Here is a 22,566-nt window from a genome sequence, read left to right on the forward strand (position 1 = left end):
CGCGGCCCGGCGCCGCCGCCGACCCCACGCCGCGGGGCTGCCGGCGGCCGCGCTCGCTGCCCGGCGCCGCGGGCAACTTGCAGGCAAGTTTCCAGGGAACTTTTCTGCCGGGAGCGGCTGGGGCCGCCGCGCCGCGGGTGCCCGGGGGAGCCGGCAGCAGCGCGGGAGCCGCGGGGCTGCGGGCATCGCCCCGGCTCGGGGGGGAGCAGAGCCCGGCCGCGGCCGCCGGGGGAGGGGGGGGGTTCCCCGGGCTCCCGCCGGCCGCCCCCGGAGGGGTGTGCGTGGCGGGGAGGGGGCGGGGGGTCGTGCGAGTCCGTGCACGGGTTGTAGCAACAGGTTTTCTCCCGCAGCAGGGATGGAAGAGAGGGACTGTCCCCCCGCGCCGTCATCTCTTCCCGACACCGGGCTGCCTTTGCTGCCAGCAGCGGGAGGCGGTCGGCTGGCGGAGGGGACCGCTCGGCTGATTCCTGGCTTTCTCCTGTCCTGTCGCGGAGGTGGCTGACGGCTGTCGAGGCTGATCCATCGGGCTCGGTTTGTGATGCTCGGTCTTCCCCTTCCCGGCTCTCCCTCTCCCCGAGTCCTGTCTCTGCACAGTGCAGTATGGAGGCTTGCGTTTCAAATTTCTTCTGCTTTGCCTAATCTGAAGGTGCTTTATAGCTTTTATTTTGAAATAATTGAGAACTGTCTTTTATATTGATCTATTTACTGACTTCTGTTCGTTGGCAACTGACACATAAAGTTAACTGTTCTTGATAGGCAATGTATTTCTGGCAGATTTTTTTTCATTGGGAAAGACTTGGAGGGGGGGAACACGCGTACAATAACTCTTCCATGACTACGTATCTCTTCATTTCAGTGGCAAAATATGTATCTATACAAATAAATGACAAATCCTTTACTTTTTAAGAAGATGTTTAAGAGATTGTTTTGAATGTGACTTACTAAAATTCATTGACATAAATATATTTCACAGCAGGATAATAACTATAGTTATTAGTTCTAATGTATTTCAGAACATTCTCCTGGGGATCTAAGTTATCTGCAAAGTTATTTCACTTCTGATTATTATCGGCAGAATAAGGCTCAGCTTTATAAAACCAAACACTGAGCAACATATTTGTCATAATTCAGTTGTAGGTTGTCATAAGATGCCAAAAAGCATAACACTGTCCAGATCAAGGAGAGCAAGATACAGATATGAGCATATTTTTTCAGATTATATGATTTTCAGGATAGTTTTGTTTCCTATTATACATTGACCTTTATAAGTTTTACTTTGATTTGGTTGGAAGTTCACTCTGCAAGCAGAGTTGAAGTTTGAGATCAGTTCTTACTACATAAAGAGGTGCATGAGTATAGCTTAAAGTATTTCAGGAGGGTACCCTGACAGTGTTGATACAGTACGGAAATCATGTGTCAGAAGATAGCTGGATTTAACACTGCTTGAAAATACTGCTTATTTTAACTAAGGAAAGAATAAAGGAGGAAGGATCACTAAACTGTAAAGCAGTTTCTTGTGGAATTCTTTCCAAAAAAAAAATCACTGTATTCATATTCACCCTGCACTGACATCTGAAACTTTTTTTTTTTAAACTAGATTTGCAAATGGTAAAAAGCAGCAGAGACAAGTTCCAGGCACTGGAATTGATAGAAAAGTCTAGGGGGGAGTTATGCATCTTCCTTGCATGCTTGTTATCATCCAGACGCAACTTTGAATTGTCTGCATCACAGAGCAGTATCAGGACTCCTTGCAGGAGCTCTGATTACATCAGAGATGCACTGCAGAATTCAAAATACTGCAGAGGACACTGGGGGGGGAAACAACACTTGCAGTGGAATTTTAGCATGTTACTCCTGATTTCTATTTCTTTCCCTCAGAAGGGCATCTTTAATAATTCCCCATTGTCTAGGAGTCTGGCACCCTTCCTGAATTTCTGCTGAAAGTAAGGGCAGTACAGATTTCTAATTCAATTTCGTCATCAGACATAATGGATAAGAATATCATCTTGTGCAACACAGTTTTTTGAAAAGATGTTATATCTTGCTTCACATGCACACCACACCATTTAGAGTCGCCAAGAGCCCTTGCTGTGGGCCAGTTATTCTGTGTTACCGTAGTTTCTAGAGGCCAGAGCCATGGTCAGGATTGTATAATGTAGTAAAAGGCAGTTCTTGCCCCAGTAAGCTTGCAAACAAAATAGGAAACGATGCTCAGAGAGAAGTGATTTGCCCAAGATGAGAACGCATTATCAGCAGGGGAGCTGGAGAGATGAAATGGGCTTCACTAACTCCCAAGCATTCAAAGGGCAGAATGCTATCTCAGACAAGGAGGGATTTTACCATTGGGCCTTACTTAACCAGAACAATTTTATTTGAGGATTTTACTGTTACAGCATGTTCTTAAAGTTGATCTTGTTTAATTGTTGGGAAAATTGTTGCTATAGGCTAATGTGTTTGTCTGACCTTATATTCCAGTGTGTTGTCTGTAATCCTTAACGCATTTCTTACAGCCATCCCCAACGTCATTAGTCTGCAACGTATGAATAAAACAGTTTGCTTGGTTTGTAAGCTCAATAGCAAAAAACCCTTTCGATTAATTAGATCTCTCCCATCCTAAAGCATCATTTTGTAGAAGCACCTTCCAAAGGAAAACAAGAAGCATACAGAGAAATGTATGGCTTTATTTTTCTCCTTCCTCCGTTCCTTCAAGTCAGGCTATGTTTTCTATTTTCCTTTATTTCTTCCTTATTCTTCCCCCTTAGATATGATGCTGTGTGTATCCGAGGCAAAGAACATGTAAATAACACATGTACAGCATCAAATACCATAGCTGCCTACCTGGGGTCTGTGGGCTTGCCGGTTCTGGTTATGGAAAACGGAGCCACCTTTTATAACTGCAGTCATTAAGTGTGTTACACAGGGGATTAATTTGTCTAATTTATTGTCTCAAACAGGTCGAGAGGCTGGAAGCGAAGAAAGAAATTCTTTTTTCTTTGCTCTGCTGTTTCACAGTTGATGCCTCAGGGTTACAGCGTGTGTCTGACACAGGCAGAACATTTACATTTCCCTCTCCCCATTTCTTCCCATTGTGTCAACAATGGATGCAGTGGAAGATCAAACCAGTGACAGAGATGAGCTGCCTCCTCATTTTTCCTGGCTCAGATTCAGAGGATAAGTTGTTGCTAACCAACATCATCTGGTATTACAGAAGGGAAAACGGTTAACGGCTCCCATTTATCCATAGTCTTACATCAGTCAATCTTTATTCTCTTTGGGCCAGCCCTGCCTTAGACATAGTTGAGGCAGAGGAGAAAAAGCTTGTTTCTAAATAAAACAACAGTTGCTCTAAGAAAAGGAGCCCCACACAAACATACACCAGGTAGCCCTGTTTTTCCATATCAGACCGATAGCTTGAACTCCCAGTGGCATTATTTCTACTGATGGTATCTTGGGAATGCTTTAACAGAAGACCAGCTCTGAGGCCATTAGGAGCACTTCATGTGATGGGGCTGTACGTCAGGGTAATTGCAAGGTCAGCCGTTCCGTACGTTCTCTGGCCAGCACGCTCGCTATCTGAGCCAGCTATCACTCTCCTCAGATCCCTTCATTTATCTGAGTCCTGCAGCTTTTCCAGTGGGCAATGGCAGAGTGCCATCATTTGTCATGAAGCTCCACTGATAATCTCAGTATTGGCTAGAATTTCCTAGAATGTAACTTTTTAATACAATTACGTTTCGTGTTAATGTTCTTTCCGAAAAAAAGACTTTCAGGTCAGCAGGCCTTCGTTCAGTCTTTCTTGAGGCAAAAGACAAACCGAAATCGATGGGAGGTTTATCTGAGTGCAGGCTGCGGGATTCTGTCATTGTCTGCACCCACCGTTACTTCCAGAGGAGCTGAGAATTGCCCATCCCCTGCCGTGGGGATTTCCAGAGTCATAACTCTGGAGCAAAGACAGAGCAACTCAGCAATATGAGCAAGTATGTAGTGATAAGGCACTGAAAGCTAAACACGGTTAAGATTTTGGCATGGAGAATAGGTTACTTGCCAAATAGCTGTTCTCAAATCACTAGCAATAGTAATAGAGATCCCACTTTGTGATAGGAGCAGGATGACAAAGCTTATCTCTTTGCTTACATCAGGCCAGAAAGTAGTACCACAGCTCTTGGAAGATCTGAATCACGTCTTGTCCGTTCCTGTATATTCCCGTAGGCTTTATCAAGATGCCCTAAAGGTAAATAAAATTAACGCTTTCCTTTTGTACTAAAGAGGATTACAGGTGAGGAATCAGGAAATACCTCTCCATCCGAAGCTCACCTCGGGCCACCTGTTTGTACGAGTATGTAAGGAACGGCTCTGTTCAGAGTAATCCCTCTGGGAAGTTTAGGAGCAGGACTGAGATAGTATTTTATTGAAAGCAGCATTGTAAGTCCCCCTACAGCAAGGAAAACCTGTTGCTCTTAAACTGAAGTGCAGCTGTGTTTTGAGTACTTTGCTGTGTATATTCATGGTTTTTTCTTCTCTAATAGGTACGTAACACTATTGATGTGGTTTATAAACCCCAGCTTCTGAAAACGACAGTTCTGTGTTTAAAGAAGTCACCCTAGCAGGGGTGTATATCCCCAGGGTGCGTATCAAAGGGGAGGTAAGTACAGCCAGGAAAAGAACAAGACTATGTACTGCTACTGAGGCCAATCAAGCGTAATATTTATTACTTTCCTGTGAACTCGAGGCTAGAAAGTCAGAATACTTGTGCATAATTAATATGTTTATTGTACAATCTACTTAATAAATAAATACTCTTATCAAATGAAACTCAGCAACTCCATGCATTAAGCTGTGGCTGACTGTACAGATGGAAGATCTAGAAGCAGTGCTGTACAACTCTCCTGTGTATGAGCAGACTCTCAGTCTGACTTTTAAAATGCAGTGAGTTAGGGAGGCAAAAAATTTAACATTTCCAGTACCTGCTTTTTATGCCCGTTTGAACTCTGTGGTCACTTCATTCCACAGACTTTACACTAGTGTTGTGTGAGCAGAATTTGAATGTGATTTTCAAAGTCGTCATAGGAATTTTTTGGTTTCCTGTAATCAGAGGTGAAGGCAGCTACTGTTCAATCCATTGTAAGGAGAAAGACCTATTGCTGCACATAGGGTAACTGAAATAATATTCCAATGTTTGTGTAGAAATCATGTATTTCTTTGCAATCTTTTGTAAATGAGGCAGTAAAAAGGGAGTTGCCTTGTCATTGAATGTATATAAACTATACAAACATTTAATGTGATCATCAATATAAGTGGGTTTTTTTTCCCAGAATTGTTTCCATATGGCCTTTTAGAAATTAGTCTTGTACTGTTTTTTACAAGTGTCTATTTACTGAATTACAACATAATTGTAATTGACTTCTGATTCTCTCCATATACTTCATGGGTACTAAAATACTTAATATTTTTACGTGTAATAGTTAAATAAAAATATACCATTTCCTTTTCTACAAAACACACTTGAATTCTGTGTTCTTATGTGATACTGTCATAATTTTTATACTTCCATTCTGAACCAGGAATAGCCTGCCACATGCAGGAATTATTCCTGGTTTCCCTCTATATCCACGGGGAACTGAGACCTCTGTATCTGAGAGAGGAGAAGCCCCCCAATGTGACAAATACACCGAGCCGAGCTCCTTAACAACGGAGCAGCCCTTGACAGAGTCAGTTCTACCCAGCCGGACAAACCCAGCCTCACCAGACAGGTGTTCTGACTGTACTCGGCCACTGCTGTTTTCTTTCAAATTGTTTTTATCAGTCATAAATGTGTTTGAGCTCCAATCACTACATTTGTTCCAAACTTGAAAACAACCTCTCATTCACTCACCCCATATATCTGTTTTTTGTTCCAGAAGACACTTGCAGAAGTAGCGAAGTGATGTGAAGTTATCTTCCAAGATGACTCTTCTACCTGGAGAAAATTCCGACTATGACTATAGTGCCCTGAGCTGTGCTTCAGATACTTCCTTCAACCACACGTTCTTTCCAGAAACAGAAACCCTTAAGGGAGTCTTTTACCAAAGAGCCAAGCTAATTCACCCTCAAGAGGATCTCCTGAAAGGCTTTCACCCTGATGATCGGAAGCATCATATTATTATAAACGTAGGGGGCATTAAGTATTTGCTCCCATGGACCACGCTTGATGAATTCCCGTTGACACGTTTGGGACAACTAAAATTCTGTAACAATTTTGATGACATTCTAAACATCTGTGATGATTACGATGTGACATGTAATGAATTCTTTTTCGACCGCAACCCAGGGGCATTCAGGACAATCCTGACCTTTTTGCGGGTTGGAAAACTTCGGCTCTTGCGTGAGATGTGTGCGCTGTCTTTCCAAGAGGAGCTGCTCTACTGGGGAATTGAGGAAGACAACTTGGACTGGTGTTGTAAAAGGAGATACCTGCAAAAAATGGAGGAGTTTACAGAAATAAATGAACGGGAGGATGACCTCATAGAAAATGAAACAACAGGTGAAACAGTAGAGGAGACAAAAATTGGCTTGTGCATGAAAAAGTTGCAAGACATGGTGGAAAGGCCCCAGTCTGGCCTCCCTGGAAAGGTGTTTGCTTGTTTGTCTGTTTTATTTGTAACTATTACAGCAGTGAACTTATCCATCAGCACCATGCCTGACCTGAGGGAGGAGGAGGAAAAGGTAAGTTAGCTTTTCAGGATGGAAAGTGGTGTGTGCTGGGAAGAGCGGAACAAGTACAAGGTCTGATGGGATTGATTTCAATGGGGATTTTGCAGCCGTCTTTAGAGGGGGAAAAATAACACAAAGAATATGCAAAATCTCACATGACTGCATTCAATAACTTGTAAGGGAATTAACCATATCAAGTTTTATGTCCAAAGAAAATTTTGTCAGTGTGCACTCTTCCGTACAACTGTATATTACCTTGTTAAGCTTTGTATTTGCTGTTTAGAAAGCCTGAAATTACAGAGCAATGTCTTCTGTGGAATAAGTAGCTCTTTTCTAAGTTTTGCATTTAACTTGTTCCAATTTGTCAATGTGTTTCCCCATAGCAACAGCTTCGATTCCTTTAATATTTTGGGTTTAAGAAAAACAACATAGAAACCTCTCTTCCTGTCACCGTACCAACTAAAATAGTTATTATCCAGTGCCAATTACAAACTCCTCCTCTTTCCTGCAGGGTGAGTGTTCCCAGATGTGCTACAATATTTTCATTGTGGAGTCTGTCTGCGTGGCATGGTTTTCCCTGGAGTTCCTGCTAAGATTCATCCAGGCAAAGAGCAAGTTTGCATTTTTGAGGAGACCATTAACTCTGATAGACATAATAGCCATTCTGCCCTACTACATCACTTTATTAGTAGACACCACTTCAGTGGGCTATAAAAAGCCCAGCTCTGGGAGCATCTACCTGGACAAAGTAGGTCTGGTCCTCCGTATTCTCCGTGCCTTGAGGATTCTCTACGTCATGCGGCTGGCCAGGCACTCCCTGGGGCTGCAGACGCTGGGGCTGACCGCTCGCAGGTGCACCCGGGAGTTTGGTCTCTTGCTGCTCTTCCTCTGCGTGGCCATCGCACTGTTTGCACCGCTCCTGTATGTCATTGAGAACGAGATGGCGGACTCGCAGGAGTTTACCAGCATCCCCGCGTGCTACTGGTGGGCTGTCATCACCATGACCACGGTAGGCTACGGAGATATGGTTCCCAGAAGCATTCCTGGCCAAGTGGTGGCACTAAGCAGCATACTGAGTGGCATCCTCCTCATGGCATTTCCAGTCACCTCCATCTTCCACACGTTTTCACGCTCCTACATTGAGCTAAAGCAAGAACAGGAAAGAATAATGTACAGGAGAGCACAGTTCTTATTAAAAACAAAGTCTCAGATCAGCAATGCGTCACAAGGGAGTGATATTTTATTCCCCAGTATCTCTTCTGAGACTAGGGACAATGAATGAAATGTAAGTTACTATTTCTCCTGATGTCAAGTAATGTTTTGTTGTATCAGATTCCATCTTTTAATTTGCGTTGGAAACATTTTACAAAGGTAACCCTCATATTAAACTGAAGAAAAGGAGCTATTAACCAAGAACTGATGTGGTTTAAGAAGTCTATTATTATGCTGTTTCTCCCCCCCCCCCCCCCCCCCCCCGGTATAATGTATAGGACAGATCTTTCACTGAGATCATACAGTGGGATTTTAGGGCTTAAAAGTTCTCTGACAAAAAAAGAAGAACATATAATTATGTACTTGACAGGCTGTTTTGCCATTTGTAATACACATTTTTCCAACCAAATCACAATGTATATAATCATTAAACAGGCTGCCATTTTTCTTGTTCTTCTTGTATATAAATAATGTAAATACAACAAAATTAATGGCTAAATTCTCTCCCAGTAAAACGCCTTAGAGCGTAATGGAAATAACCACAGATGTTTGTCCCATTGTGCTCTTAAAAAAACATTAAGTAAGATTTGTCATTCACCACAGCAACTGTATATTTCTTTGCAAGTCAGCCCTAAACATACCAGAAAAGAAGAATCGAGCTGTTTGTATCATAACCTTGCTAAAGATGTAAATACTTATAGCTCACCAGCTTCAAAATTTAATTGAAGTTACAGTGTTGATCCTATGTCACTGAATGCAGTATTCCCAGGAACAAAGTCTTTGAGTTTTGTAGCATTTAATATTATTATCAAGAGGCGACTAGCTGCAAATCAAATGAAATATGCATGATGAGATGCTAGTCGTTCCCTACCATCTGTTTCCATGTTTTTACTTTACCTCAGATATGAAACAGAATTAAAAGAGGCCTGTTTCCAGGGGACACCCTACCATTACTTGGCAAATCGACGCTGCGGCCACCCATTCACATTCAGCATTTGGTTCTTTAAAAGGAGCAGAAAATATATGGTCGTGGGAAGTTGCCGATGATGAAAAAAAGAAAATATCATTTGAGTCATGGAGTAGGGGGGTACTGACAGCTTTATACTTTACCGTCCTCAATCATGAGGGACTTAAGACTTAATTAACTATACCTTTGCCATCATTATACACATCATAGTAATGGAGAAAATTTTAAATAGGATATGAAAAAGCAATTAAGGTCCCAAAACACAACCATGTATTCTTGTGTCTTGGTCTAGGCTCTCCTGCTGAAGTCAGGGGGAGCACAGGGGTCAGTAAGATGCTCAGGTTTGGCACAGGTTTCTAGGGAGATTAATGACAGACCTCCCATTTATTTTAGAAGGAATGAGACTGGCTTGCATAACAGCTCAGGAGAAAAGCTCTAGAACTTTAAAAAAAATAATTAAATCCACTTGTTTGATTTCATGTGTGCTTAGAGGTAAAGAAAAGCTAATCTTAAGTGTTTCACCTTTTTTCCCCCTCTTTTTTAGTAAATTTACTTGTTAAGACTAGGGAAATTTAGAAGTTCCCATCACATTCACCAATGCTTCTCTATCTTAATTTCACAAATACTATGGCTTATTGGCATTTCTGGAGCAGGTTGCTAGAAATGCCAGAATGCATGATGGTTTTGTGATTTAAATTAAGGCCAAGGACACAAACATTGTCCTTTCAAAAAAGGCAGAATTAGTTCCTTGGCCTATGCTGTTTGGCCAAGCTCACGCCACACTGGTTTTCTTTTCAAATGTCTTTAAAATGCAATTTGAAGGTGTTCTGGTATGCTTGTTCTTGAAGAATAATTCCAAAACTTTTAAAAATGCACTTTACAAATAATTCGGGCTCTAGCATTCTTCAGCCTGTCATAGGTAAATATGCCTATGGAACATTTCTGCAGAGCGCTAAAATATCCAATCTAAACTCTTGGCAATTAATTATGTGCCAGAGCTACAAATGTAACCAGCTTTTCACTCTTGTTCTTCAGCTTTAATTAGAGTTGGACAAAAAACAGGAACATCGTGACAAAAAAGGGACACATTTTCCATCCCGAATACTCTTAATTTCAAAACTGATCATCTGTAGCATTGGCTCCAACACAAGTGCTATACGTCCTTCTACCTTTGTGTCAGCATTCATTATAAAAAGAACTGGTAATGAGATTAGTCCTGTGAGCAACAGTTGCTTATCTAAGAATGTGTTTGACAGGCTGAGCCATAAATAAGAAGCTGTAAGTGAATATAAGGAGAAATCAGGACTTACCAAATAAAACCTAAGCTTATTTCCATGTTATGCTAGCTAATAAATGCTGAAGGTCCGTCCATTTTCTCAGTGTCTTTACATTAAGTTAATGCTCATTTATTTCATGTATCACTTTATTTTTTATCCCGAAATTATAGCTTGATTCTGAAGTGCTTGTGCAGGGGGAAAAAAAAATCACCCTGAAGTTGGGTGTTGGTTGAGCAAAGCTGTGAAAGCATCTTGCCCGTTGCAAGTTCTGCCTAAGCCAGGAACAAATAAGCCGTCCAGAACGTATCCCTGTGTAATTTTGTACTTGGCAACACATTACTTGTAAGCATATCAACATGTTTTACTATGAATCACTGTAACAAACTTGCTTATGTTTTATAGGAGGTAATACATACTGTAGTCCTTAATCTAAATAAATCCAGCTATACGTCTTAAGAGCACAACAATAGTATGAAACCCACATGCTGTGTTCCAGCTTTTACTGTGAAGGCTTAAGGTTTAAGATGATGATGCCTCTTTACAGTATATTATCTGAATTTTAGTCAAATTCATTACAATTATGGATCGATTCAAAAGCTGACTGTTTCCAGTGACACAGCTGACAGCTACCAAGTCAGCTATCACTCCTTTTTTGCATTTTAACAGCATGTGCAGTCAACAAGAAAGTTCCAATAAAAACACTTCGTGCTTTTATGAAGTCAAAATAATTGTTTGAATTGGCACTGATAAAGAGTGGTGCATGTCTCCGATAGAGATAGGTTTGCATTGCTATTTATATTATCCTCTGTATACTGCAGTAATATGTACAGTATGAATTCAAACAGCAGTAGCTGTATTAATTTTGGTTAATAAAGTGCTAGGCTCTCCTTTCATTTTCATGTGCTTCTTATGGTATAGAAAGACTGCCACGTGCTGTAGGCCTGGGGTCAATAGGAGAAGTGAGCAGCAGCTGAGGGAAAATTTGGGCTGCGAGCATCGCTAGCTGAAGCAGGCTGGCTGTGATAGAAAGCATTTACTAGGAAATAAAATTATCTCAGTATAGAAAAGTCTAGATATCAATTCAGCAGCTCTTTCTTGCATGTTGTCCCAAGAATCACAATCACAGTTAATTGGGACATACATAACTCTGAAATATGTTAACCATTCAACCAAAGAATCTAACAGATTCAGAAAAGAACAGGAACGATCCATGGAGACTAAGAAAATGAAAAATCCCTGATAAAACCAGAATTTCCAGGTAAGGTGGTATATTAAATTACTTTCTCCAAAATATTTCCCTCCTCCATCCTCCTTCCCCAAAAACAATAACAAAAGCAACAAAAGTCACTTGGTGAGTGCCACAATGATAAATGAAGACAAAGCCACAAGGCTTCTCTAACTGTACATCAAAGAACGTCATGTACAAGGTGATTTGGAATAATTTGTATTGCACTAACATTCATTACAGGTCCAGGTCTTAGGGAAATTTCTCGTTAGGGAATATATAGGACTTCCCATTTGTCTGTTTACATTTTTTCCCCTGTAATTCAGTACTCCAGGTTTCCATAGTCAGAGGCTCTTTAGTAGTGTCATGGAATAGTCAGAGTCTTTAGCAATGTCCAATTAAACAATAAAAAAATCATGCAGAACTGAATCATGGATTTACACATCATCTGATGTGCGTCTGGGAAGGAAAACTGGCATGCTCTGCACATTCATGACTTGTGTGGGTAGAGTTTAACTGGGTATTGAGGCTGATGCAAAAGCAAGAATTTTTGCTGTAGAAGGTTCTCATTCCTACTGCTATAGCCCTCCTCTGTAACTAAACCCAAAGTTTCACAGGAATCTCTGTGAACAAAAGCTTTCCACTCGAACAGTCCTTTGGGCTACAGACTGAGACTCCCAGTAAAAATTCATTTTAGGCACTTAGCAAAGTGCCTGAAGTGGCAGCCTCATTGTCTGAATCACCACTGGGAGATACGTAGTCTTCTCTATTTTTTTATTTTTTTAATAGAGGGAGCCTAGAATGAACTAGATCCCTAATCCAGGTGTCGCACTAAAAGGCCAATGTTAGGACAGATGAATTGGAGTCTTATTCTTCAATTGCACAGAACCACCAATATCTACCAGCGCTAACTCCACATCATTCATCCTTTCCACATCTTATTCACTGTATGTGGGGACCAAGGAATATGAAGCAGCACAAAGAATCCGGGTCCAGAGAGGTCAACTTGTTCTTGGTCAGGGTGAGTTTGAAACAGTAAGACAGCGGCAAATACAACAGTTCTTGGTAACTCATGCCTGACCGTAAAATAGTTCTGTTCCATACACGTACTGATCTTTTTTTTTTTTTTTGCTTAGATAAGAAAAAAGACTAGTAAGTTAAAACAAGAGGAAAGGAACAGATACTTCTCATAAAAAAGCTACAAAATTTCATATGCGTCTCTTGGGTTTGCAACAGGCTGAAAACTGGACTGGATGCTCTTAAACCTACACAGATTTAATTGACTGTGTTTGTCAGAAATTAAACAAAGTAGTGACAAATGTGACTGAGGACTGTGACATCAACCTCTGCTCATGAGTCAGTCAGTGACATTAACCTCTAACCTCATCAGTTGACTGTGGCCCAGCTGTCAGAGAGTTTCACCATTTTCACGTTCATCACTCACCATTTTAATTTCTATCAGTAGTTTTTACAATAGCATATGGCCCACCTTTTTCTGTGCTAATAGTTCTGTTGGCTTCTTTACGCGAGATTTGACAGTTAATTTAGTATCTGCTTATCCAAAAGATGACACGGGTACCAAAAATACAGAAAAAAAAAAAAAAAGCCCCAAGTAGAATGCCTTCTGAGACGGTGGAACTGTGATATCCCGTAGGCACAAAGAGTGCAACCTACAGAAACCAGACAGAAGTGAAGGCATGAAAGCAGAGTTCATGATAGTGGATGAATGTCACCCCCATCAACAAAAATACACTTCAAAAGTTCTACTGCTAAAACAGAAAATGCGTAACACTAGATTTACCCACTCACTCATTTACTGCTTCCTCTGTGGCATTTTAACAATCCCATTTCAGCACTGCTAATGATCTCAGTGTTCCTAACACGGTAAAGATCGTACAAAAACCAGGAAAGTGAAGAAGACCAGTTTAGATCCAAAACTTGTACTTCACTGAATCAATTCATCTCTGTGCATGTTCTGTCTTGTCTTGTAGCATTAGAGTGTAAGTCCTTAGGACAGGATTCCTTGTTTGGTAGCAGTCAGTCACTATGTAGAGTCATATACCACAAATAAAGATATATTCATACACTACAAATAAAGTCACTGAAAATTAAAATTTTGCCTGGCTGCCAAACTGCAAATGTTCAGAGTTTGGCCTATTAATTATTAACAATAAAACTAGACCTTCCTCCCTTGTTCATTGTTTTTTCTTTGTCATTTTCAAGCATCTCATATCTTCTGAAATACTCCCTAGAAATCACTAAAGATATTACGAATGCTATTAGCCCTGCCAAAAGCATGGTGAAAAAACTGCAGCATCATAACATCAGGGGATGTTTCTGCCCTGTCCAACAGGGCTTTTACTTTCTCTTTGCCTGTGGGAACTAATCCAGAAGCAAATGTCAATTGAACAGAAATGAAGTTCTGCCATAACTGGAAACACAGCAGGCCAATTAGGGTAATTAGAGCATATTTGCTACACTTTATAAATATTAATTCGTTATCCCTGTAGCCCTTGTGACGTGAGTTGAACAGCCTTGTGCAACACCGAAGTCAGCTAGGGCACATGAACACATGTAACGCTGTCAAGCTAAGGTTTCAGCTTCTCCTTTATCGGGTACCCTTTTTAATAACCGCAGTTTTGTAGCCATACATAATTATGGCCACAATTTTATTCCTACATTCATTGTGGATCGAGGAAAACAGGGATGTAAACTACAATAATTAGCCCGTTCAAATGACTGACCTGGAACACAAGTACTTCCCAGCCATCATCTGGAGATTAGAACTTTTAAAAAACCAAGGCCATTTGTTTCCAAAACTAGACAGCTAATTTTACAGCTCTCAGTCATGCAAGTAAAGTGGTCAGCATGTGTAATAATGTTCATCTTTCTGTTAAATATAACGATATAATTTAAATGGTGCCTACCACGGGAACAAAGTTGTGTGGACTAGCATAAGTTTCTGTATTTAATTACAAATAGAAATAAAGTTTTGACACAGAATTGCTGAATGATAAATTGAAGTAAAGCTGCTCATTTTCATTACTGATGTACCTCATGTCACAAAGAAGCTGAGCGATATCATCCATAACTTTTACGGTGGTAGTAGTTCCCAGGTCAACGGAGGAAAAGACAGCTCAGTTTCACTCCTAAATAGAAGCACATTTTGGGAACGCAAAGAAATTCCATCCTCAGGCAAATCAGATTCAACACTGTGGAATTGCAGGTGTCTTTAATTTTGGAGAGGAATGGTTCTGGGGACAACCTGAGTGAGGAAAGTTAAGACTGCAAAGCATCACACAGCACAGTAAGTGGGTGAAATTATCTTTTTAGTTAGGTGAAAGCCGAGAACACAAATTCAACATGGGCATCGCAGGATGAAAATGAACATAATTTGATGGGAACAGGAAAGAAGCACCAGCAACAACAGCACGAGGTAAGACTGGCATCCTCATCCCACCACGAGGCTTCTATAAGCCCTGAAATTGCATTAATAAAACATTTCTCTTTATGGGACCTGGGTAAACCTGTATCTGCATTTTTTCCCACTGACTCCTTGCTCTTCCACTGACAGCAGTAACTCTGGCCCACAGCTGAAGTACTTCAAGCACTTGCACAAGACCATGACACATATTTATGTTTTTGCAAACTACTAATATGTAAAGCCAAAGGGAAGTTTTTCCTTGTAAATCAAAATTTGTCAGTGTTTGCTGTATTTGAATAACACTGTATTTCTAACTACGAACGTTACAGTACTCAAAATGCATGACTAGCCACAGAGTTGGTCGGTTCTGCTAGAAGAGTCAAGAGTTACTAAGAAACAGTATAAATCCAAGCTGTGTGCGTGTTTGGGTAAAAACAAAGGGGTTTCATCACTGCAGAGCAGAATATGCCCGATTCAAGGATCTTACATTGCCATCTACGGGCCGCTCCCAGCAGTTCTCACCCGAGTCCCGGACCCCTGTCCTGAAGCAGTCCACCGCACCAGTCACCTTCAAAAGGAAGCATAAAATATTTTGAGAAATTGTTTTTAAAATGCAGAGGCAAATATTCAGTCCTTTGCATATGGGGCCTCTCATTTGCCAGAGCGGGCTGTTAGACCGGCAAGGAAACCAGGATGAAGATATCGTCACCTTAGTTTGTGTGCAGCACATATTGACACTACATAAAGACCAATAAACAATATTTATGCAGCATTTATTTGGCTGGAATATTGGTAAGTGACAGTTCTCAAAAGGCTAATGCAACTTTATCTGACTAAAATCAACAAGCTTCAAGGTCACATGAGGAAAATATAAACAGCACCCTTGCTTATACAAGCGCAGTCTGTTAAGTAACCAGTTATGATCTTATTTATAAAGAAACTACAAGATCTGCTTCAAAGGAGAAAAAAAAAAAGGGCAAAAAACCCCAACAACCAACCCAAAACATTCAATAGCTGTATCTGTGAAATTGCTCAATGTTCAAGGAGTTCAGACATGCCTTACCCAACCCCCTCATTCCCAGCCCACCAGCCCCGGCACTCCTGCTGCTGTGGGACCAGGAAATTTGTCTTGCTTAAAAATAAGTAAGAATAGAAGATTCCCTGACCCAGTTCACTCTGCAGGCACACAAATAGATGTACCAGTCCAAGGCAAAGGGCACTGAGGTGCCAGGGAAAGCCTGTGGCAGCACCGCTAGGAGTTGCTTGGGAAACTTCACTCAGTGAGGCATCTACCATCACCCGGTTGACTGGGCTCCAGCAGGGCTCCGCAGGGTTTTCCCAGCCATCCCAGACACCTCTAGTAAGCTGGGATCAATCACCCTGCAAAGGACAGATCCATTTCTCTCCCTAACTACAGAGAAAACTTGAATCTGATCTTAATCTTTAGATGTTCAAAGTTAGAAGAAGGTAACCCCATAGAGAGCATCTTTTCTAACACAAACTATGAAATTGCTGCTTTTTCATTGTCGGAGGATCAATCTGTATTTCTCAAACTTACAACATATTTGTGAAAAAAGTGAAGCCATCCCTGTGTTATGCTCAAAAGAGAAAAGAACTGTCACTAAGCACTGATCTGCAGACAAGCACAGCATTTAACACAATGGATAGGTCAAGCTCAACAGAAAGAGCAATCAAGTCTTTCTGTGTTGGGAAAGCAGCTGTAAAAAACAGCAGGGACTGTTCAGAGGAACAGGCTGCATGGCAAGTAAAAGTTAAGTCTTGCGGATCCCAAATCCCAAATATCGTCACTCAGGTGTAAATTTGTAGCTTGGGGTGCTGCTCCCTTACAATACAGGGTCATCTGAACCCGGACTTCCAGTGTCCTGCTCCCCCGGAGCCAGCCACGAACCCACACTGACGCGTTCCTTGCAGAGGCACTGACACTGCTTGTGAGAGATGGATCCACTGCTTTGGTGGGGCTACTTTTCTCCTTGAGAAGGCTCCCTGGGGGATAAATGAACACTGACATCTGCAGAAGGAAGGGCCTGAAATGAGCAGGTTCCAACAGGAGGGCCAGTGGCAGCACTGATTTAGAGGGACCCACGGATGAGGGAGGGAACAGGAGCAGGGGAGCTGTAAGCTTCACCCTGAGAGGAGAGTGAGAAATGCTGCTCATGGGAGAGCAGTCAGCTGGAGATATTCTATAGTTAACGTAAAACAAACCTTGCCTTTAGGAAAAGGAGGACTTTCACATTCATTCCTGTAAACAAACAAGATGGCACCAAGGCGCTAATCCTCAATTTGCCACCCAAAGACTAACGACCTTGTGAGGTTCAGGTTCTAAGTTAAACAGCCAAATATATTCGCTGTTTAACTTAGAATATTTGCTTCCCTGTTGTCTGAGGTTTAGGAAAAAATAAATCTAATTCCAAAGTGCACTAGAAGTCTTAAGGAAGGGACAGTGCAGGGACAGATGCTTCTTACATCCAGATAAAACGCTACCACGTTAAACTTCTGTGACAGTTCATTTAGCAGTAGGGATGCACACACATTTAGCACAGTCCGTTAGTTAGGAACAGACCAACCGACTCTTCTGCGTATAATTTCTGCATGTGATTTTGGCTCTGAACTTGTATCAGTAGAATTACTTAAGACTTAAGTAGCTTTGTCACCCTTTCTACTTCTGCACCTTCAGAGCTCACTGGAGGGATCAAAACCAGGCAAAGATAAACAGGTAGACATGAAGAACAGGTAGGGTGCAACCACAATAAATAAGAACAATTTCCCTGTACTGTAATTACTTCCAGTACAGCTATCTCATCTTCCCAGCTGGACCCCTGCAGGCATTACAGCAATGGTGAATCATATGGAGAGCTGAAAGAGAGCGTAAGGTGCCCAGCGGAGTGGAAGTCCGTCGATGTTGTGAGCAATGCCTGAACAAGAGCCTTTGCGGTATCAGCACAGGCGTGGGAGAAAGGCTGTCAGCTCTTCCTGCCATTGACTCATGGGTAGACAAGAGAAAATTGAAAAGAGTAGTAGTTTCACACAGTCATTTCTAGAACACCATCTCTAGGAAGAAAGCACCAGTTCCGCCAGTAAGTATCAATGCAAGTTTTCCAGTTGGATATCAGAAAGAGGAACGGATTTGTACCTTCATCTATTCCCAGAACTCCAATGAGTTCCAGCTCCTTGGAACAATGGATTATTAGTATTACCTGAAACTAATAATGGGAAGACTACAAGGAAGCTGTTTCAGAGTCTCTGCAATCTTCCGTTGTCCCAGGACAAGTCACAAAACTTCTCCCTTTTGTTCAAGTTTAGCTACTGCTGGAATACAGAACATTCAACAGCACCAGGGGGTTATAGAGTCATAGAATCATAGAATCATAGAATCGTCAAGGTTGGAAAAGACCCTTAAGATCATCGAGTCCAACCGTCAACCTATCACTGCCACGTTCATCTATACCATGTCTTCAAGCACCGTATCTATCCGTTCTTTAAATACCTCCAGGGATGGAGACTCTACCACTTCCCTGGGCAGCCTGTTCCAATGCTTGACCACCCTCTCGGTGAAGAAGTTTTTCCTAATATCTAACCTAAACCTCCCCTGGCGCAGCTTGGGGCCATTTCCTCTTGTCCTATCGCTTGTTACTTGGGAGAAGAGACCAACCCCCACCTTGCCACAACCTCCTTTCAGATAGTTGTAGAGAGCAATAAGGTCTCCCCTCAGCCTCCTCTTCTCCAGACTAAACAACCCCAGTTCCCTCAGCCGCTCCTCATAAGACTTGTGCTCCAGAGCCTTCACCAACTTCATTGCCCTCCTCTGGCCACGTTCCAGCACCTCAGTGTCCTTCTTGTGGTGAGGGGCCCAACACTGAACACAGTACTTGAGGTGTGGCCTCACCAATGCCGAGTACAGGGGCACTATCATGTCCCTGGTCCTGCTGGCCACACTATTCCTGATACAAGCCAGGATGCCATTGGCCCTCTTGGCCACCTGAGCACACTGCTGGCTCATGTTCAGGCGGCTGTCCACCAACACTCCCAGGTTATAAATCAGTCTCCATCAATGTCTATATTTTGAGTACCTGTGTAAAAAGTTAAAGCCTTTGTTATTCTTAGCAATTGTCACATTATTTTTTCTTAGAAGAACTGTACATCAATGCTGCCTTTGTTTTTAATCACAGTACAAAGGGAAAGGAAATAATAAAGAAGGAAACATGATAAGAACCTACAAAATTATCAGTGTTGAAAAAGGCTAACAGGATGAGAACATTAAGTTCTTTCTTCTTCTTCTTCTTCTTTCTTAATGAAAACTGAAGACCTGATTGAGGTAACTGCATCCAAGAAATAATTACAAGAAACTTCATCTCAGAAATGGTGCTTTGAATGGACTGTAATATGGCACTAAAGATGCTTTAATTGATGAGAAGGTTAACACGAATTAGGGCAGCAGATGAGGAGCCCCCAGCAGAACTTTGGGCAGAAAGCACAGGAAAGGAATTAAATTATTGTTTTAAAAGTGTCAATATTCAAATATTCCTTGGATGAGCGGAGAAAGAAAGAGTGACTGAAAGATGAGCACTAGAGTTCTGAGTGTTGAAGAACACGATGGTACTGTCATCTGAAAGGCAGGAAAAACAGAAAGACATAACAACACAAATCCAGCTTTAATAAATTGAAGGTGAAAAGGCACCTATAGAGTGCTTTAATGAGTTCCAACCATTGTTACACCTGTTACCTTCCACTACTACAGTAATAAAATAGAAACTGAGAGCAGAGTTTCAGAAAGATATTTGAATTGGACAATACGCATGTCCTAGAAATGATTTCTGTAAATTCTACCTAACACTTATGGTTCCATCACACAACATCTGGAATACAACCTGTGCTCTGGTGTGCACATACATACGTGTACATATAAATACATATATCAAAAGGCAAGTTTAAACACTGACTTTTTTTAAGAGTTTCAAACCCTTACATTGTGAAGTTAGAAATCAATTTCACAAAATAAGAATGTTCTTTCACTATTCATGAGCAGGTGAATGCCCATTTGTATAAAAGACTTCATTTCCCAGTCAAATATATAAGGAGCCATTTTAAATTTGGAAATAACCTTTCTTTGTAAGCGGAGATTTGGTCTCCTAGCAACAGCATGAACACCTCGTGAGCAAAACTACAGCTTATTTGCACAGAAGGGCCTCGTGCCATGGGCATGGAAAAGCCACAAGAACATCCAGCTGCTGGTTTCTTCCTTCAGTGACCGATGGTGAAGGGTCAGCAAAGCCCACAGTCGACGCAGACATCAGGTCCGCAGCGAAGGAAGGACTACAGCTGAATCCATGCACGTTGTGTGGATTCTTCTACCTAAGCGGTCCTTTCCAGATCTTGGTTCTGGCTACAGCTGTAGCCTGATCCTAGCTTTCAACAGATATATAATTTTAAGTAGCCCTGACGCAGAACAGGAATAGCTTCTTTTCTGGCTGGAAAACTTGTACTGCAATATGACCAGACTGAATTTATATCAACTTGCTTTTCTGATAAGATTCATATGACAGATATCATTTTGGATGGAAGTTATTTTTTGTTCTTAGCTACAATTTTTGTCATGAGCAGGAAATATTAGAATTGCAAGTACTTCACAATAAAAAGAACAAGGGGTCAGAGAAGCACCATCACAGATATATTTCAGTTGGCTTTGACAATCAGCTGAATCAATCACATGAAATATATTGTGAAGACAAGATTAAATTAACCCATTCAATGATAAAAGACTAAAGAATAGACAAACACAAGCCGTTTTCCTTTCCTGCTGTTGAGACCAGAACATTACCAGTTGCTTTTCTGCTGCTATAGGGAGAAGAGCATGCAGCTGTATGGCTCAAGCTTCTGACTGCATAATAAAGATTATAATGTATTCGTGCTGTAAGTGACCAAGCATTTCTCATCGCTTCCAGCAGAGCAGATGCAATATCCCACTGCCTTGTCCAAGTCACATAATCCATGAATTTTAGTTCTTAGAGCTGTTGCAGCACAACATGCTTATTAAATTGCTTCCTTGTGATCTGGTCACTAGGGTAAGAGTTAAACACACCACACACACAGCGGAGACTGGGGAAAAAGTGACTTGCCCAGGAGGAGTACAGCCAAAACTCAGCAGAAACTCTGGATTTCTTCTCAGTCCTTTGCCTTATTGATGAAATCATTACTCTTTTGGACAACTCTGAGTTATTAGAGGAGAAGGCTCTGGGAAATCTGTATCTCTCCTTCCTAACCACAGGGTCTAATCACGTAGTGCTTCTTTTCCTGCGCTGTATTTATTTTTCCCACAAAGATTTTGAAGCTGCAGTGTAAGGTAAGCAGTGGGGCCGGTATATTTAGTCAACGGTAACATAAACCACAGAAGGTTAATACCACAAACCAGCGTGTGTGTGTCTTTTCCTGTGGTTTACATTAGTGTTTGCTAACTGCACTCCAAATCTTGCTACCCTAATACATGTTAATATTTTACACTTCTCCTAGTCTAATGTAGGAGGAAAAGTATGACCACATCATGCCCACCAGAAATTCAAAGGACTGGTACTACCTCAGAGGAACTCTAGTTAGCCTCCAGCCACAGTTATCGCTGCTTTTGGTTGCCCTTTTCTTCTTCTCCCAGCTACCCTCTTTAGTGATGTAACTGCTTTTTATTCATCTCTGCCATTGCAAAACTACTCTCTTATTTCTGACCAAAACCCTGTAATCAAACAAAGCAGCACATTTTGTATTTATCAAGCTTCTTGTACCATTACAGGATGACTAGGCTCCACCTTTTTTATTCAGCATGGGTCCAAGCTTGGAAGTGACCTGCTCAGTGCAGGTAGTGACTGATCCTTCCTTCCTTCCAGCAGGGAGGGGTTCTGTGCGGGAAGAACTTGACCCAGCATAAGAAAAGATGATCTTGCTCTTTATCTCGATGCACCACTTCACAGCATCGGTGAGACTTCCTCTCACATAACAATCAACTTACCTGAGCCGCCACTGCAGGCCTGGATGTGTTAGATATGCTTTTGTCCCAGCAATAAAGTTACACCGCTCTACGGCTGCGAGGGCTTGTCGCCACCACAGCCTGGACTGTGAAGCTGCACTTTGTTCTGCATTCACTAAAATGGATCGATGGTTCTGATGTCTGTAAAACAGGGAACATTCGGCATATTCGTTGAGAAACCACTTTCCAATAGGCAGCAAATGTTCACATTACTAAACAGGGAACTGCAAGCTATCTGCTAAAACTTTGCCTGTTTGCAGGCATGCAAACCTTAACCATAGAATATGCTGTTACTGTTTACTCTCCTGTTCTTCACCAGATTTCAGTAAACTGCAAGCAAGCTGCAAACTGGACCAGTAATCCAAAGTGTCTTTTCATTATCAGCACTTTGAGGAAACCAGTTAATTGCCTACAGCAAAAATAAACACGTGAAGTTGAGGAGTTTCCTTTTGAAGCTTTGTGTTTTAGTGTATTTGTTTTTCTGACCAGCGATGCAATTTAAGATCTTTGTATTTACAAGACAGCCGCAGGCTGTAGGGCATGACATTTTACAAGGCAATTGTTCTTTCTGAAATATACAAAAATGGTTTGTAAATGAAAAGATGACATTACATGATTCCTCTTTAGTTTCCTCTCACCCAGATAAGAGTACTTCTCAGATGATCTCAGATAAACGTGACCTGCTGTAGGTCAATGTATCTGCCTTCTCCCACAAGAAACAGCTGCCACCTTTCATTAGTA

At 41.6% G+C, this 22,566-nt stretch overlaps 2 protein-coding genes and 1 long non-coding RNA gene across 11 annotated transcripts in view; 1 reads left to right on the top strand and 2 right to left on the bottom strand.

Moving 5' to 3' along the window:
- Window positions 1-11,035, top strand: KCNG1 (potassium voltage-gated channel modifier subfamily G member 1). 5 transcript variants are annotated; one of them, XM_087749629.1, is made up of 5 exons: window positions 1-83; window positions 354-646; window positions 4,527-4,642; window positions 5,898-6,702; window positions 7,202-11,035. In XM_087749629.1, the coding sequence occupies exons 4-5, from the start codon at window positions 5,944-5,946 to the stop codon at window positions 7,970-7,972; spliced, it is 1,530 nt and encodes a 509-aa protein (XP_087605755.1). In that variant the 5' UTR covers window positions 1-83; window positions 354-646; window positions 4,527-4,642; window positions 5,898-5,943; the 3' UTR covers window positions 7,973-11,035. The 5 variants fall into 5 exon arrangements, with proteins under 5 accessions (XP_087605755.1, XP_087605758.1, XP_087605756.1 ...); XM_087749632.1 differs by having other exon boundaries at window positions 5,901-6,702; XM_087749630.1 differs by having other exon boundaries at window positions 354-531.
- On the bottom strand, window positions 3,183-7,561 carry LOC148056528 (uncharacterized). The gene is made up of 4 exons (XR_015702935.1): window positions 7,430-7,561; window positions 6,330-6,450; window positions 5,873-5,956; window positions 3,183-4,225 (listed from the first exon to the last, which is right to left on the bottom strand). It is a non-coding gene; the product is annotated as an uncharacterized LOC148056528 (long non-coding RNA).
- The window catches only part of MOCS3 (molybdenum cofactor synthesis 3), a 22,344-nt gene continuing 7,475 nt past the window's right edge, over window positions 7,698-22,566 (bottom strand). The window contains exons 2-5 of one of the 5 annotated variants that reach the window (XM_087749637.1): window positions 21,808-21,966; window positions 15,283-15,363; window positions 14,426-14,520; window positions 7,698-7,834 (exon numbers count right to left, since the gene is read on the bottom strand). The gene's annotated coding sequence lies outside the window, so the exon portion shown is untranslated. Of the gene's footprint in view, window positions 7,835-8,140; window positions 13,042-14,425; window positions 14,637-15,282; window positions 15,364-21,807; window positions 21,967-22,566 lie in introns of those variants that run through there. The other 4 variants (XM_087749635.1, XM_087749636.1, XM_087749638.1 and 1 more) reach the window with 4 other exon arrangements.

This window comes from Nipponia nippon, unplaced genomic scaffold, assembly GCF_047370975.1.
Source record: "Nipponia nippon isolate SJK-2023a ecotype South Korea unplaced genomic scaffold, ASM4737097v1 scaffold_13, whole genome shotgun sequence".
Lineage (NCBI taxonomy): Eukaryota > Metazoa > Chordata > Aves > Pelecaniformes > Threskiornithidae > Nipponia > Nipponia nippon.